Source organism: Mercurialis annua, linkage group LG1-X, assembly GCF_937616625.2.
Source record: "Mercurialis annua linkage group LG1-X, ddMerAnnu1.2, whole genome shotgun sequence".
Lineage (NCBI taxonomy): Eukaryota > Viridiplantae > Streptophyta > Magnoliopsida > Malpighiales > Euphorbiaceae > Mercurialis > Mercurialis annua.
In genome coordinates, this window is record NC_065570.1 from 51166110 (window position 1) to 51180683 (window position 14574).

Consider the following 14574-nt stretch of genomic DNA (forward strand, 5'->3'; position numbering starts at 1 on the left):
GTTAATTAATTATTCGAATCAAGGACGCTCTAATGCCAATACCACAATATAAAAGACGGCATATAAGTCGCTTTCTAGTGTGTTTCTTTCTTTAAACAAATACGTAAATCTAACCGGCTTTTTCCTGTCTATTTATCTCAAATGCTGTCCGTATCTGCATGAAATTTCACTATATATTCTCTGCACACTGCACTACTCTTACACTTTACAACTACATTCTCAATCGTTAAAAAGGCTTATTATCAATGGAAAATGAAACAAGTTTAAATTTCCAGTTTCCACCAGGATTCAGGTTTCATCCATCTGATGAGGAGCTGATCGTCCATTACTTGCGAAACAAAGTTGATTCGCGTCCATTGCCAGCGTCCATAATCGCTGAAATCGATCTATACAAGCACAATCCATGGGAACTACCGAGTCTGTATCCTAAGATTACGCCTTCCATTTTTTGCTTTTATTATTTAGATTTAATTACAATCATCCCCTGATGTTAGATCAAAATTACTCTACTTTCTCGTTTTTTAATTGAAACGCGGAGGATTTCAGGTATCTAATACTTAAATATCTGGGAAAACAACAATTTTGACCTAATCTCAAAGGAGTAATAGTAATGATCCTAATTATGAACTTAACATTTTGTCTTGTTTTTTCTTTTCTTTTTTTGGAACTACAGAGAAGGCTTTGTTTGGAGAAGATGAATGGTACTTCTTCAGTCTAAGGAAGAGAAAATACCCGAATGGAGCTAGGCCAAACAGAGCTGCCGGATCAGGTTATTGGAAGGCTACGGGTACTGATAGACCTATTCTTACTTGTTCTGAATCAAAGAACATTGGAGTCAAAAAAGCTCTAGTTTTCTACAAAGGTCGTCCTCTTAAAGGGATCAAGACAGCCTGGATGATGGATGAGTATAGACTGCTCGACAGGACGACGAAACCGTCCCGGACGAAAGGATCCATGAGGGTATCTGATATTATTCTATACTGCTTCTCTCTAATCACCAATCTGTAGTTTCTCTAAAACACTTATGTAGAAGTTCTTTCTAATCTGGTAACTTTTTAAGTTTTTTTAGACACTAATTTATACACAAGAAATAATCATAAGCAGATGATAACACACGAGTAATTCTTCATACAGGATTAACCTTCAATACACTAACTAGTCCTAAACAGCCAAGAAAAGGACCTGTATAACATGGCAGGAACAAGACATAAACCGAGTAAAATTTTCGATTTCTAATACGTATTATTTCTATAATAAATAAATTCTTTTTTCAATACTTAAGCTGAGGGCCAACTAAGACATTTTTCCAGAAAATAAATTCTTATGTTGCACGGAAACTTTCTGAGCCTTACATTTCCTTGATCCGTTTCTGTTTCCGGAAACTCTTCTGAAATTCTCAAAACTCCATATTTATAACCTATTTCTGAAAAATATATTATTTTTCTGTTCTCTGTTCCAAAATTTCGACTTCTGTGCTGCATAGTATTATTCTGGCTTGCTTCTATGGATATGGAACCTAAGAAATATAAACAGAATATATGTGGTAGAGGACATTCAGGAAAGGTGAAAACCTATGGGATATAAGAAGGCTCCTACAATCAAAGGACAAACATTTGAATCCAATAAAACCAAGATGGCACATGAATCAGCTTTTAAATTTGAGTATAAGAATTGTCAAAAATGGCCCTAATCTGCTCTGTTCTGTGTATTTATTCTCTACAATATTAGCCAACCCTAATTTATGAAAACGTAAATTCCTATTTTTTACAGTTAGATGACTGGGTGCTATGCCGAGTTAGACAGAGAGGAAGCACGACAAAGAACACAACTGAAGGTCAAGACAGCCAAAATAGAGACTCGGCTTGGTTCATACCGGATATGGAGGAAACCTGTCGTACATACATAAGCTACAAAACTGATATGATCACTAATTGTTTGAATCAAGATTGCCAGGTTTTAGCTTCCATACTAGCTGGGCAAGCTTTACCTCCTATTGAAACCGTCTCAGGCGTTAGCAATCAAGGGAGCAATAAGGACAACAGTTTTACCTATCTGGAAGAAGGTAGCGAAAAATTGAATTCCTCAATAACAATTTTCTCTTCCGACAGTTCTAGTACCCTGAAAAGGAAACCTAATGAAGATGTCGGATTTAACAAACTTCTGTTATCTGACAAGAAGTTTAGCAACATCAATAGATATGAGCATCTTCTACCTAGAGACACAATACTACGCTGTGATGAGAACTATTATGGCCAAAACCAGTCTCACGACAGCTTCTGCACTCCTAACACGTTTGATCACGTCACCGGATTCCTTGAGCTTAATGAATTATCCTTTAGCAGTAAATATTTACCGTGAGAAAAACTTTGTAAAATTCAGACTGTACAGCACATTGTATATATAGGGGCCAAGATGGATATGCTTCAAGGAGTGGACAATAAATCAACATATATAGTCCATAGCTAATTGCACATCAAAGCACTAGCATGTAGTTAAAAATCTAAAAATGCAGTTTACTACAATTTGCATCTTAGATAATGCAAACAAATAAATGTTCATGCAGATTTGTGGAAATTCTCAAGCTAATTAAAATGCTCCTTGGATAAAAAATAATATTTGTATGACATGCAGTCAAGTATACAACAAAGTCTGATAGGGGACAAATCTGTGACATAAATAATAACACAATTTTATCGATGTTCCTATACACAATGCCGAAATGATTTAACATACGCCAAAGTTATCAATAAATATGTAAAGCCCCAAAATAATGAAAATTATTTTACCAGACGACATTATAAGCAAACAGCAGGAAAACAAGCCCTTGGAGTCCATTCACTTCAAAACACTGCAAGAAATTTAGCCAGAATTCATCAACCAAATTTCCAAGTAAAAATTTAAAGAAGTCAAAAAACAGTCATAATATGATAAAAAAATTGATTATTTATTCTCTGTGGAGACATCAAGTAATATATAAAAAGGGACCATCTTTTTTTATGTCATAACACATGAAATTTTAAACAAATGTGGGAAAAAGCTACAGATTGTTTCTTCGTAAATGCATGAATGTGAACTTGGAAATCTGGTCTTTGTATTCCATTAAAAGAAGTAAAAAAGCTAAGAGCATGATTATTGCATACTGGTAATTCTAACTCTTTAGTACCCTATAACTTAGATATTGTAGCCCTTTTATAAATAAGTTGCAGCTTGAGTATGTGCAGACAGACGTAACAAGGCCTACATTTATTTCTCCAATAGTCATAACCATTCCACATAAGAATTGAAAATGTTATCAAGCCAAGAAACTGAAAATGTAAAATCAAGTAAACAATTATGACAGAGACTAAAGAAATCAATAAAAATAAGATAAAAGAGGAACTTACTTGTATAAATATGAAGCCACTCCTAAGATTACACAAAGCAGAATAATGTCAATGCAGAAGTTTCTGCTCGACCTTATCTGTGAGGAAAAAGAAAAAGAAAAAAACTAGTTAGAGGATGCAAATTAAAGAAAAAATTGTGATGGCTTGAAGACTGTATAGCAAGATAAATAAAATTTGAAACATCCATATCCATAACACATACTTGGATCAGTGTTTGCTTGAGCCTAACATTTGTATTTTTAAGATCTGAAGTTGCCTTATCCACCTATAAACGCACAAAAAAAATTAACATTTACCAAAGTCTTTCCATAAATTTTACCTGCGTGATAATGAATTATAAAGAGCAATCCTCACCTTTGTATCAATTTCATCAATTAGCGGAACTTGCCGATCCATTTCCTATATATATTAAAACAAGAATTAAACACTGCCTTCTTTTCCTTTTCCAATTCTATAGCACCATTAAAAAGTCAAATGGCATGTAACCAACCTCATTCATATCATGAGCCAAATTTTTCAACATATCGAGTCCGTCTGATATCACATCAAGACCTTCATCCTGTATAAACAAGAAGGCAAAGGAAAATATGACGAAGCGTAGAACCCTAGTCAAATAATATTGCTAAAATCCTTCAGTACGGGATAGATATAGCAAACATAATATATCAGGAATCTTACATGCCTGTTTTAACTTCCGCATTTCATACTCTTGTCTAAATTGACTTGACTCTTCGCTTTGCTGAAAAAAAGCACCATGAAGGTGTTCATCTGTTTGTCACCAGAAGTATTATTAGATTAGTGATTCGTAAAAGCCCGCATTTTTTAAGGTATACATAATAAATGGCATTGTCAAAGCTAATCACCTGATGAGTCAAACTTGATATTTTGCTGAGCTGATGATCCTCCCCATCCTCCTGTTTGTTTAGGTCCTACTGTTGACCCATCTGGTACAGCTTGAATCCTTTCTATTACTCCAAGAACCAGGTCAGGACGAACAGCTAGTTCCTCTGCTGACATTCCTTTGACCTGTAATAACACAAATCCAATGCTATCATGGCAAGTTAGACATCACATGATATGCCTAAAGGAAGTACTATGGCAGGAGATGGATCAAAGTGAAGGGGCGAATTAAAGAACCCAAAGGCAAGACTCCATTACTATACACATGAAAGTCATTCATCCATCGCTTGTAATTAACTACATAGAAAAGTAAAAAAGAGCGTGTGTGAATACGATAGATCTCATGGATCCGCATGCATACAGAATTATGCCTAGCACCAAATTGCATCTGAGATTATAGTCCCACTACAGGTGGCAACGGAATTGCAGATTGATCAACAAACTTGCTCTCTTTTACGCTTTTGGAATGCAAATGATCACCATAACTTACTATCCAACATCCCATTAAACATGGCCTTTCTAAATCTTCTTATCTTGACCTTTGTCATGATCAAGTAACAGCATTAAAATTAATATTTTGAAGTCTCTTATTTGATGGAAACATTATTCAGGCATGGAAGAATCTATTACATAGGTTATTAACACTTTAATTCAACAAATGACAGCATAATGCAACCAGTGTTATAATTAATAACACAATCTACAAAAACACTGGCCTAGATGCAGATCATGACAAGCTTGTTCGCATGTATGAAATCTGCAAAGATTCCCCCAAAAAGGTTTAAAAAAAAAATCTTTGGCAGGACAATCTTTCATGGCATATGAGTAGGAGAAGCTGGGATGTGCTAGAATCAAAATTCAAGAGTGAGAGCGGAAAACATTAAAAAGAGTTAAAATCAGAAGGGAAAAGTGGTATATCAGTTAAGAAAAGCTCTGTGAATAGCAATCATTGAAGTTATGAAGCCTTATATCTGATATGCGACAACTATAAGCTGATTGCACTGCAATAATTCAGAAAATAATTCCAATTTGATAAAAACTAAAATGTGTAACTTCCCCCATTATCTAACTTTCATTTCTAGCAAACATAAGTTGACAAATGAAAATTTGAGCTTTTTCTTGTAAATTTCATAGCACTGTATCTGCTGCTTAGGACAATTTGTGCCTAGGATAGAAACACAGACTATGTCGAGAATAACCAATTGAAGTACTAGGCATTGATTTATAAGGTCACTGATCTTGTTTTTTCCCTTAGTGTTCATTTATATTCGTTTGTCTGCATCCATTTGTCTTTACATCAACTGATGGTGAAACTCACTTGTGGACTCTTTCATCCATCAAATGATTTTTCAGTTCTAATGATTGAGTATAAGAGCTCTTATAACCCCATATAATCCATTTTCATCAATATCAATTACTAAATTCATAATTATTTACTACTACTTATTAGTAGTTTTTTGAGAAACATTATACACAACTAAACACTATAGTAATTTGCAAATGAGACAAACACACAATATTTAAAAATTATCACTCATTTTATAACAAATTCTGATGCTATTATACCAAGTGTTACAAAAATTCGTCGAGATTAAATTTTCTGCTAATGAAATCTTATTTAAAATTAAATAAACATACATATATACATAAAATTGAGAAAGCATTAAACAGAAGTGAAATTAAATGAAAACTGACCTTCTTGTTAGCCAATTTCTGAAGCTTAAAAACTTCTTCAGCCAATCGAGCTTTAGTCCTACGAACCTCTGCATTCATGGCAACCATTGCAGCTCTATTACTTTCCGCCGCTGCCAGCTCAGATTTCTGCACACAAAACAAACAACCTTATCAATTTCTTCCAATTAGAATCTCAAATCTATTCAAAATCAAAAATAAAACCGTTCGCCTCATACTTATTTAAATTTCAACAAATTAAAAAGCAAAAACAAAAAAAGAACAAGAATTAGAGGCAAACATGGAGAGCGACTGCAATGTCGGACTCAATAGAAGCGTAGAGACGAGCGAAGGGGTCGTCGCCGTAAGAACTGAGGTCACGCTGTTTGTCAATGTCATACTTCTCGTATTTCTTGCAGATGTCATCGACTCTGAACAGAATGGCTATCACGCTCATCTTCTTCTTCGTTTGATTTCGATATGTGTTGAAGATGATGCAGAAGGGAAAAAGAGAGAGCAAAAAGAGGATTGGAGAGTTTCTCGCTCTGGTTTTTCCATGGTTTTCCAGCGGTGGTGAAGGCAAACGAGGCGTAGAGCGTGAAAAGCGATTTTGGATTAACAAAAGTAACCGCTTCTTTTGGCGGGCACATCTTGAAGGCAAATTCTCGAGTTAGTTTTTCTTTATTTTTTTCTTAATTATTGTTTTCTTGAAGTGTATGAAAAATAGATGTTTTTTTGACAGAAGATGAAGAGTTAAAGATTAAACCGAAATTGAACCAGGGTTCAATCGGAGGTTGAAAATAATAATATATTTAATATTTATTTATGTTATTATATAAGAAACAAATATTTTATGTAATAAATTTACTAAAAATAATAATTATATATTACATAAATTATAACAAATTATTAAAATAATAAATTATATATATATATATATATATATATATATATATATATATATATATATATATATATCTTTTAAATTCCGTTATTCAATTTTTAAATTTGAAATGAAAAAAATTAAATTAAGTTAAATCAAATAAAAGAAATTGTAAAACCCATTGAATTCAAACATGGGTTTTCAGGTCGAAGGAGTTTCAACTGGTTTACTAGCTAAAATGGGTTTTACGGCAACAATGATTATAATTCTTTATTTGTATTTTTATATCTTTTTAATGAATTAATAAAAAAAATAAAAAATATAACAATAAATGATTTTTTATATTTTAAATTGACGAATACTATAAAATAAAAATATTTATTTATTTCTACACAGAAAAAGTATATGAAAAATGCTATTTAACCCACTATTTTAGACCACCTTTAATGTCCCTTTTTATATAGCATTACTTCATTCGTCTAATTTCCTTTCAAAAATATATATCTCAAAAAACAACTTTTAATGCATCTATTCTTTTATTGCCACATCAGATGAATTAAATAAGGTGAGTTAAAATAAAGGGTTATATAGCATTATTCTATGTAATTTCCAGAAAATATAGTTCTCGAGAAGTTAATTATTAAATAAATTAGTAGGAGGAGATTAATATTTTTATTACTTGTTTCACTTAATAATTTTCCGGAAAGTTGTATTCTATTTTCAATTAATTTAAATTTAAAGATATTATTATTCTTAATAACTAAATTGGCTAATTAAATATAAAGATATAATTGTATTTTGATAAATTTAATTAGAAAAATAGAATTCACCTAGATTTTATTAGAGAAGTTATTTTTCTAGTTAAAGGGAAGTCAACTCTTCGACTTTCCGGAAAATAGATTAATAAAAATGAATCAAATAAGAAAAAAGAAACTATTTTTTAAAAATTAGACTTTTTTTTAAGGACTTTACTTCCAACCAAATGATGGTTAAGTATATTTTTGAGTATTGCATTCATATCAACTTGAAAGGTGGACTAAGTAATAATTGTGGAGTAATGGTTCAATCTATTCTATGAATTTATTAACTCACGAATCAATTAATTCATTAATAATTATTTTAATCATTTAAAAATATTTTTTATTTTAGACTAATTCAATAATATTTGTATTTTTAAATTAATTAAAAATAAAATTGAATCATTTTAATTTTTATATTTGTTCATATTATAAAATTGTATCTTTTATATCTTTAGTTTAGCTAACAGTATAAAAGATCGTCCCTGAATTACAAATCCAGCGACTAAATTAATTCTTTATTCATTAATTATTTAAAGGCTTAATTTCTTAAGATACCCTCACCTTGCACTTTTTTTCGTTTATACCTTAACCTTGTAAAAACACCATTTGTACCCAATTTTGAGTTTTTATGTTTCATCCCTACCCAAAAGTATTAAATTGTACTCTTTTTATTTGAAAAAGGGTTTAAAACATACTTTTTTTTTATTTTAAAAAATACAAATAAATCCTTAAATTTAAAAAATAATCAAATACATCCAAATAATTAATTAATTTTTTTAATTTTATAAAATAATAAAAAAATTATTAGTATTTTTAATTTTTTTGTCGGAAATATTTTTTAAAAAATTAAAAAAAATGATTATTATTTTTAATTTTTTGAAGATGGTATTTTTGTACTATTAATAACATAAATATCTAATTAATATATAAATTAAAAATGAAGAATTGTTTTAAACTTTTTTTCAAATGAAAAGAGTACAATTTAATGCTTTTGGGTAGAGATGAAACATAAAAACCCAAAATTGGGTACAAATGGTGTTTTTACAAGATCAGAGTATAAATAAAAAAAATGCAAGGTGGGAGTTTTTTTAAAAATTAAGCCTTATTTAAACCCCTGAAACTTGGTCATTATTACTCATTTACCACTCAATTATTAATAGTAATTTACTTGTTTATAAAATTTTTATTTGATTAGTTTTTTTATAACTGAAACATCTCAATAAATTATAATCTTATCATTTAAATTTTTTAATAAACATTTATTAAAAAAATAGGCGGAAGGTATAAAAAAAACCCTTCAAATTATCAAAAAAAGTACATAAGCTATTTTAGTTTTATCTTGGCCACTTGATTTTGCCGGGAAGAAAGTTATCTTCATTAAAAATAAAAGCTTAAATTATCTTTTCAAAAACGTAGAGGACTTTTTTGCGATGTTTAGAAATGTTGGGGGGTCTAAATGGCTGATGACAAATAAAGAAAGCCTATGTTCTCTTTATTAAAAACTTGAAGGGTTTTTTTGCCTTTAGCTAAAAAATAAATAGCTTAAACATAAATACCAAAAAGTCATTCACTTTTAAGAAATGAATCATCAAACAGTAAATATGCATCAGCTTTACCAACCCTAAGAACCATACATAGAGCTCAACAAACCAAACTAATCTTGAAAATTAAAATGCAGTCTCAACAACCTATCCATAATTGGATTTACATCAATTGGATTGAACATATTATAAAGCAAAAAAATTGCCTTGCAATTTCATCAAACAAAACCTTTTCCCGAATATATCTTAATTTTGGACTGCAATAATCATAAATCATCTCAAATTTTTAATCAGAAATCAACATTATATTTATGAATAAAAGCCACAAACTTGGTCTGGCAAAGCTAATAATCAAACTCATATTACTCTAATTAATGTTACTAATTATTCCATCAGCTAATAATAATCAAGAACCAAAATTATTAAACCAATTTGAAATAAAAAAAAGATTCCATTTAACAATAAATTACTCATCAAGATCTCGCTAGTGTTTACATAGCAACACGGAGAAGAAACAAAAAAAAAAGCGCCTAACAGTTACCGGTCAACGATCTGAAACAGAGAGAGCATATCCGGTTCGGGTTTCGGGAACCCGAATTATTAGGCTCCGGGAGCCACCTTACTGCGGTAGAGCTTACCAAACACGTGAAGAGCGGTGACAAATCCGATGAAGCAGAGACTCATAACGAGAACAACAGTAGGTGAGATCTTGAGTCCAGGCGCATCATCGGTGTAGAATCGGAGCATATTAGAGCTACCGGTGCTGATTCCACCTGCGGAAGCGGATCCGGAACCAGCGGCGGAGGATCCGAGACGGCGTCTTCGCATGCCGGCTGTGGCAGCGGCGGAGCCGCGTGGAGCGACGACTCCTGGACGGGAAGTGGTGGAGGAGGAGCTTTGAGACTGAGAAGTACCTCTCGCCATTATTTTTGATGAAAGCTAAGAAATTGATGAAAAGAGAAAGTAAAGGAAAAGAAAGTAAAACAAAAAAAAAAACTAAAATGGCAGGCGGAAGGGTATAGGTGTAAATATTTGGAAATGGAGTGGTAATAGTTATTTCAGTTCTCTTGGGAGGTATTTAATGAAGAGGATGGTTCTGATTGATCTTCGTAAAAGGATGCTGATCTGCGATCATAATGGATAAAGGGTAATAGTTATCGGAAAAAGGGTAATTTATGCCTCTAAAGTTTAACTTTAGGATTAAATAAGCCCTTAATGTATAGAAAAGTTCAAATATGCTCCTAACGTCTTAAAAAAAGAACAATCAGGTCCCTGATTTGGACAATCAAACCCCTAACGTCTCATTTATGCGTCAAAATTAGGGGTCTCATTGTTAATATTTTAAGACGTTGGGGGCAGATTTGAACGTTTCTGGACATTGAGGGCTTAATTGATCCTGAAAATAAATTATAGTGGCATAAATAACCCTTTTTCCTTTTATATAACTATATTTATTTGAAAAAATTAGACTACGTACGGGCTTGGACCCTTTTATTGTGAATAGAGAAAATTAGGAAAAATACTCTATTTTTGAAAATAATATGATTTCCTACCTCAACAAATAAAAGATAGAGAAAATACCTCACTATTTTAATATATTTATTTTTTTACTCTAACACCTATTTATATTATAATTATACCTACTCTTTATTATTATTTTACTCTAACTATATTATTGGTGATTCATAAGTGATAACTGTCACTTTTTTCCTATTTCTCTCTCTTTTTCTCTTTCTTCTCCATGGCTTTCTTCTTCTTCTCTGTTCTTTTTTCCGCCATTCTTTTTCTTCATTTCCTTCTTCTTCTTCTTTTTTTCTTTATTTCTTGTTCATTTTTATTCTCTTCTTCATCATCGTTAATTCATCGCTCCGTCGTCGTTCCGCCATCATCCCGCCGTCGCTCCGCCGTTTTTCATATTTGATTTTAGCGATTTTCCTCAACTCGTGGTGATTAATACGATTTCTTTCAACTTTCAGATTTAAATAAATTACTCTTGAATTTTTCCAATTCTAAATCTAAAAATCTGTATTAAAAACGATTTTCTGCACAAAAAATGATTTTCTGCAAAAAAACAGCTTCTGATTATCATATAAGTATCATCACTGCATTATCATGTAAGTATCATAACACTGCTGAGAAAATTGATTTTTTTACTAAAAAAACAGTGTCTGATTATCATATGATTAACACTGTATTAACATATCGTTATCATAACATTATATGATTATGATAAGGTTATGATAATCCAAATGTACGATAATGATAATAGTATGATAATGTTTTTATGATAATATAATGATAAGCTTATAACAGTATGATAATATGATCCTTATATGGAAAAAAATTACAGAAATAGTGTCATATGATAATGTTTTATCATATGATAACGAGATGATAATATTTATGGTACATATATGATAATATCTATGATAATGTATGTGTTACGACCCATTTTCATGAATCGCGACCGGCGCTAGGGTATGGGTAATGTAGTACCAAATCCCGTAGCTAGCCTTTCAATTAACAAATAAACACAATAACCTGCAGAAAACCAATGCTCGGGGGCAACCGAGACTTCAGCCTAAATCTAGCAGTTATAATAATCAACAATTGTCGGAAACACACTGAAATTTACGGGGTATTACAGTATGATAAAATAGTGTCTGATTATCATGTCGTTATCATAACACTAGAGTATGATAATTAGATGATAATGAATTATGATAAGGTTATGATAACGTACGTGAAAATAAATTTACAAAAGATTCATGACACCAGTATGATAACCTGATGATAATAAAATAATAAAATTATGATAATAGTATGATAATATGATACCTATATGTAAAAAGATTACAGAAAAATTATAATAATAAGATGATAATGTAAAGATAATAGTATGATAATATGATACATGTATGAAAAAATTAATTACAAAAGAATTAATGATAACGAGATGATAATGTGAAGATAATAGTATGATAATATGATACATGTATGAAAAACAATTACAAAAAATTTATGATAATAAGGTGATAAGGTGAAGATAATAGTATGATAATATGACTTTATTATACTTTATTATCATACTATTTTCTTCACATTATCATCTCGTTATTATAATTTTTATGTAATTCTTTTCATATAGGTATCATATTATCATATTGTTATCATAATTTTATTATTATGTCGTTGTCATAACATTATCATTTAGGTACAATAATACATTATCATCTCGGTATCATATGATTATATTATGATAACGAGATGATAATACAGTGATAACAACATGAAAATCAATTTTTCTTTTGTAGAAAATATTTCTTTATACAGTGTTATGATAACAACATGATAATACAGTGATACTCATATGATAATCAGAGACTGTTTTTTTTTTTTTATAAAAAATCATTTTTTCTGCAGTGTTATAATAATCATATGATAATCAGATGCTGTTTTTTTGCAGAAAATCGTTTTTTGTGTAGAAAGCCGTTTTTTCATCATAACATCGTTTTATGCAGATTTTTATATCTAAACTTGAAAAAAAAATCAAGAGTAATTTATTTAGATCTGAATGTTATAAAAATCGCAATAATCACACGAATTAAAGAAAAGTTTGTTAAAATAAAATATGAAAGAATAATGCAGTGATGGTGGAGCGATGGAGAAACGGCGGCGGAACGATGGAAGAACGAAGAAGAAAGAAAGAAAATGGAGAAGAGAAGAAATAAAGAAGAAGAAAAAAATTGTCGAAGAAAAAAAGAAATATAGAAGAAGAAGAAGAAGAAGAAGAAGAAGAAGAGAGAAATAAAAAAAAAAGTCATATAAAAATGACAGCTATTATATGCTAAGAGTAAAAAATTAAAGAAAATGAGGTATAATTATAATATAAACATGCTTTAGAGTAAAAAAATAAAAGCATTAAAATGATGAGGTATTTTCTTTATGTTTTCCTTATTGAGGTAAGAAATCAAATTATTTTAGAAAATAGAGTATTATCCTAATCTTCCCTTGTGAATATTACGGCTACAAAAGTCCACTTTTGCGGTACCAATAATCTAATTTGAATTTGAGAAAATTACGCCAAATCACCCAAAAATTCAAAACTTTGTATAAATCACCCAATTTTTTTTTTTTTATAAAAATTCCACAATTTTAAAAGATTCTTTTCATCTCTACCTTTTTATTGTTGTGATTACTATTTTATTCATATGGTGTATTTTACCTATTGTGTTTCCATTACACCTAATAATTTCTCTTTTATGGTGTATTTTACACATTGTGTGTTTATTGCACTCAATAATTTCTCTCCATTTTACATAGACCGGAGACTTCTAACCGAACCATCACCGGTTGGACCACCGCCGGCCAACGACCGGACCACTTTCGGTCAACGATCGGAACACCGTCGGTTAACGCCAATCAACGGCCGGACCACCTCCGGTCAACACCGGTTAACGGCAGGTCAACGGCGGTCGGACCATTATTGGTCGGACCAACAGTAGTTTGTAGTCTAACCATTTTTAATGGTTTATCCAATATTGGTTAAATGATAAAAATTAAATAAAACACCATTTTATGGTTAAAGGGACTTGCAGTTGCTTCTTTAAATAAAATCATCAGTAGTAAATCCTAAATATTAATGATACCTTATTGATTTTCCATTTTATTCCTCTACTTCGCAAGAATTAAAGAAAACAGAGTATATAAAGCTACAACATTCATTTCATACAATCCTATAAAGAAAAAAAGTCACAATTGAATTGATCCATTAATTCTTGTCAATCTTCTTCTTCATATGCACATGCAACAACAATAATGAAAGAACAATACAGAGATTATCATCTGAGCCATAAAATAAACCCTATAGCAATGAAACATTGCCGATGATCATATTCTTGGTCAGTACTAACCAAGACGACGAGCACTAAAAAATCTCAGCATTATCATCAATATAGCGAGCTATACCAACAATCACAAGAACCATTCCTAAACAGAGCACTGCATAACACTGTCTGCTTAACCTCCCAAAAAATGCCTGAAGTATCTCCATTTTTGATGTTATTAAGCAGAGAAAAGAAAAGGGGTTGTGTATATAAAGAAGATGAGCAGTGGGTGTAGTTTAGAAAACAGTAAACAGTGGGCTTTTAGTGGAACAGGAAATGGCCGCACCTGGAAATGCAGCAAAACAGGGGAGGGGGAGGGGTTGTTTTTAAGGCAGCAGTTGTCGTTTTGTAGATTGTTTCAGCTTTTTGTTAGAGCTTTTGATGTGCTTTTAACACGACTGCATACTTCCGTTTGTTGCAGTTTAACACTTTTCTTTTTATGGAAATTTGTTTTGTTACGTCATCGAATCAGAAAATAAGAGTTTGTGCCACTGTTTTTTCAGAAATTAG

The 14574-nt window shown here is 31.1% G+C and overlaps 3 protein-coding genes across 3 annotated transcripts; 1 reads left to right on the top strand and 2 right to left on the bottom strand.

Moving 5' to 3' along the window:
- Positions 1–122: 122 nt before the first annotated feature.
- LOC126666293 (NAC domain-containing protein 2-like) lies at positions 123–2562 on the top strand. The gene is made up of 3 exons (XM_050359307.2): positions 123–417; positions 674–960; positions 1771–2562. Exons 1-3 carry the CDS (start codon positions 246–248, stop codon positions 2356–2358), a joined length of 1047 nt encoding a protein of 348 aa, XP_050215264.1. The 5' UTR covers positions 123–245; the 3' UTR covers positions 2359–2562.
- A 21-nt stretch (positions 2563–2583) lies between these two features.
- Positions 2584–6642, bottom strand: LOC126666294 (syntaxin-72). The gene is made up of 9 exons (XM_050359308.2): positions 6256–6642; positions 5979–6104; positions 4247–4409; positions 4066–4151; positions 3874–3942; positions 3738–3782; positions 3586–3648; positions 3384–3460; positions 2584–2848 (listed from the first exon to the last, which is right to left on the bottom strand). The coding sequence occupies exons 1-9, from the start codon at positions 6409–6411 to the stop codon at positions 2836–2838; spliced, it is 798 nt and encodes a 265-aa protein (XP_050215265.1). The 5' UTR covers positions 6412–6642; the 3' UTR covers positions 2584–2835.
- Positions 6643–9597: 2955 nt separating this feature from the next.
- LOC126668763 (protein transport protein Sec61 subunit beta) lies at positions 9598–10267 on the bottom strand. The gene has a single exon (XM_050361962.2). The coding sequence runs from the start codon at positions 10100–10102 to the stop codon at positions 9779–9781; it is 324 nt and encodes a 107-aa protein (XP_050217919.1). The 5' UTR covers positions 10103–10267; the 3' UTR covers positions 9598–9778.
- Between the last annotated feature and the right edge of the window lie 4307 nt (positions 10268–14574).

Bases quoted from the DNA above. Each gene is read 5' to 3' on its own strand.
- LOC126666293 (XM_050359307.2), top strand. From the start codon at position 246: ATGGAAAATGAAACAAGTTTAAATTTCCAGTTTCCACCAGGATTCAGG. The intron at 418-673 runs GTCTGTATCCTA...TTGGAACTACAG, and splicing joins CAATCCATGGGAACTACCGA to AGAAGGCTTTGTTTGGAGAA. The intron at 961-1,770 runs GTATCTGATATT...TATTTTTTACAG, and splicing joins GGACGAAAGGATCCATGAGG to TTAGATGACTGGGTGCTATG.
- LOC126668763 (XM_050361962.2), bottom strand. From the start codon at position 10,102: ATGGCGAGAGGTACTTCTCAGTCTCAAAGCTCCTCCTCCACCACTTCC.
- LOC126666294 (XM_050359308.2), bottom strand. From the start codon at position 6,411: ATGAGCGTGATAGCCATTCTGTTCAGAGTCGATGACATCTGCAAGAAA. The intron at 3,943-4,065 runs GCATGTAAGATT...TTGTTTATACAG, and splicing joins AAATGCGGAAGTTAAAACAG to GATGAAGGTCTTGATGTGAT. The intron at 3,649-3,737 runs GTGAGGATTGCT...GTGCGTTTATAG, and splicing joins TTGATGAAATTGATACAAAG to GTGGATAAGGCAACTTCAGA.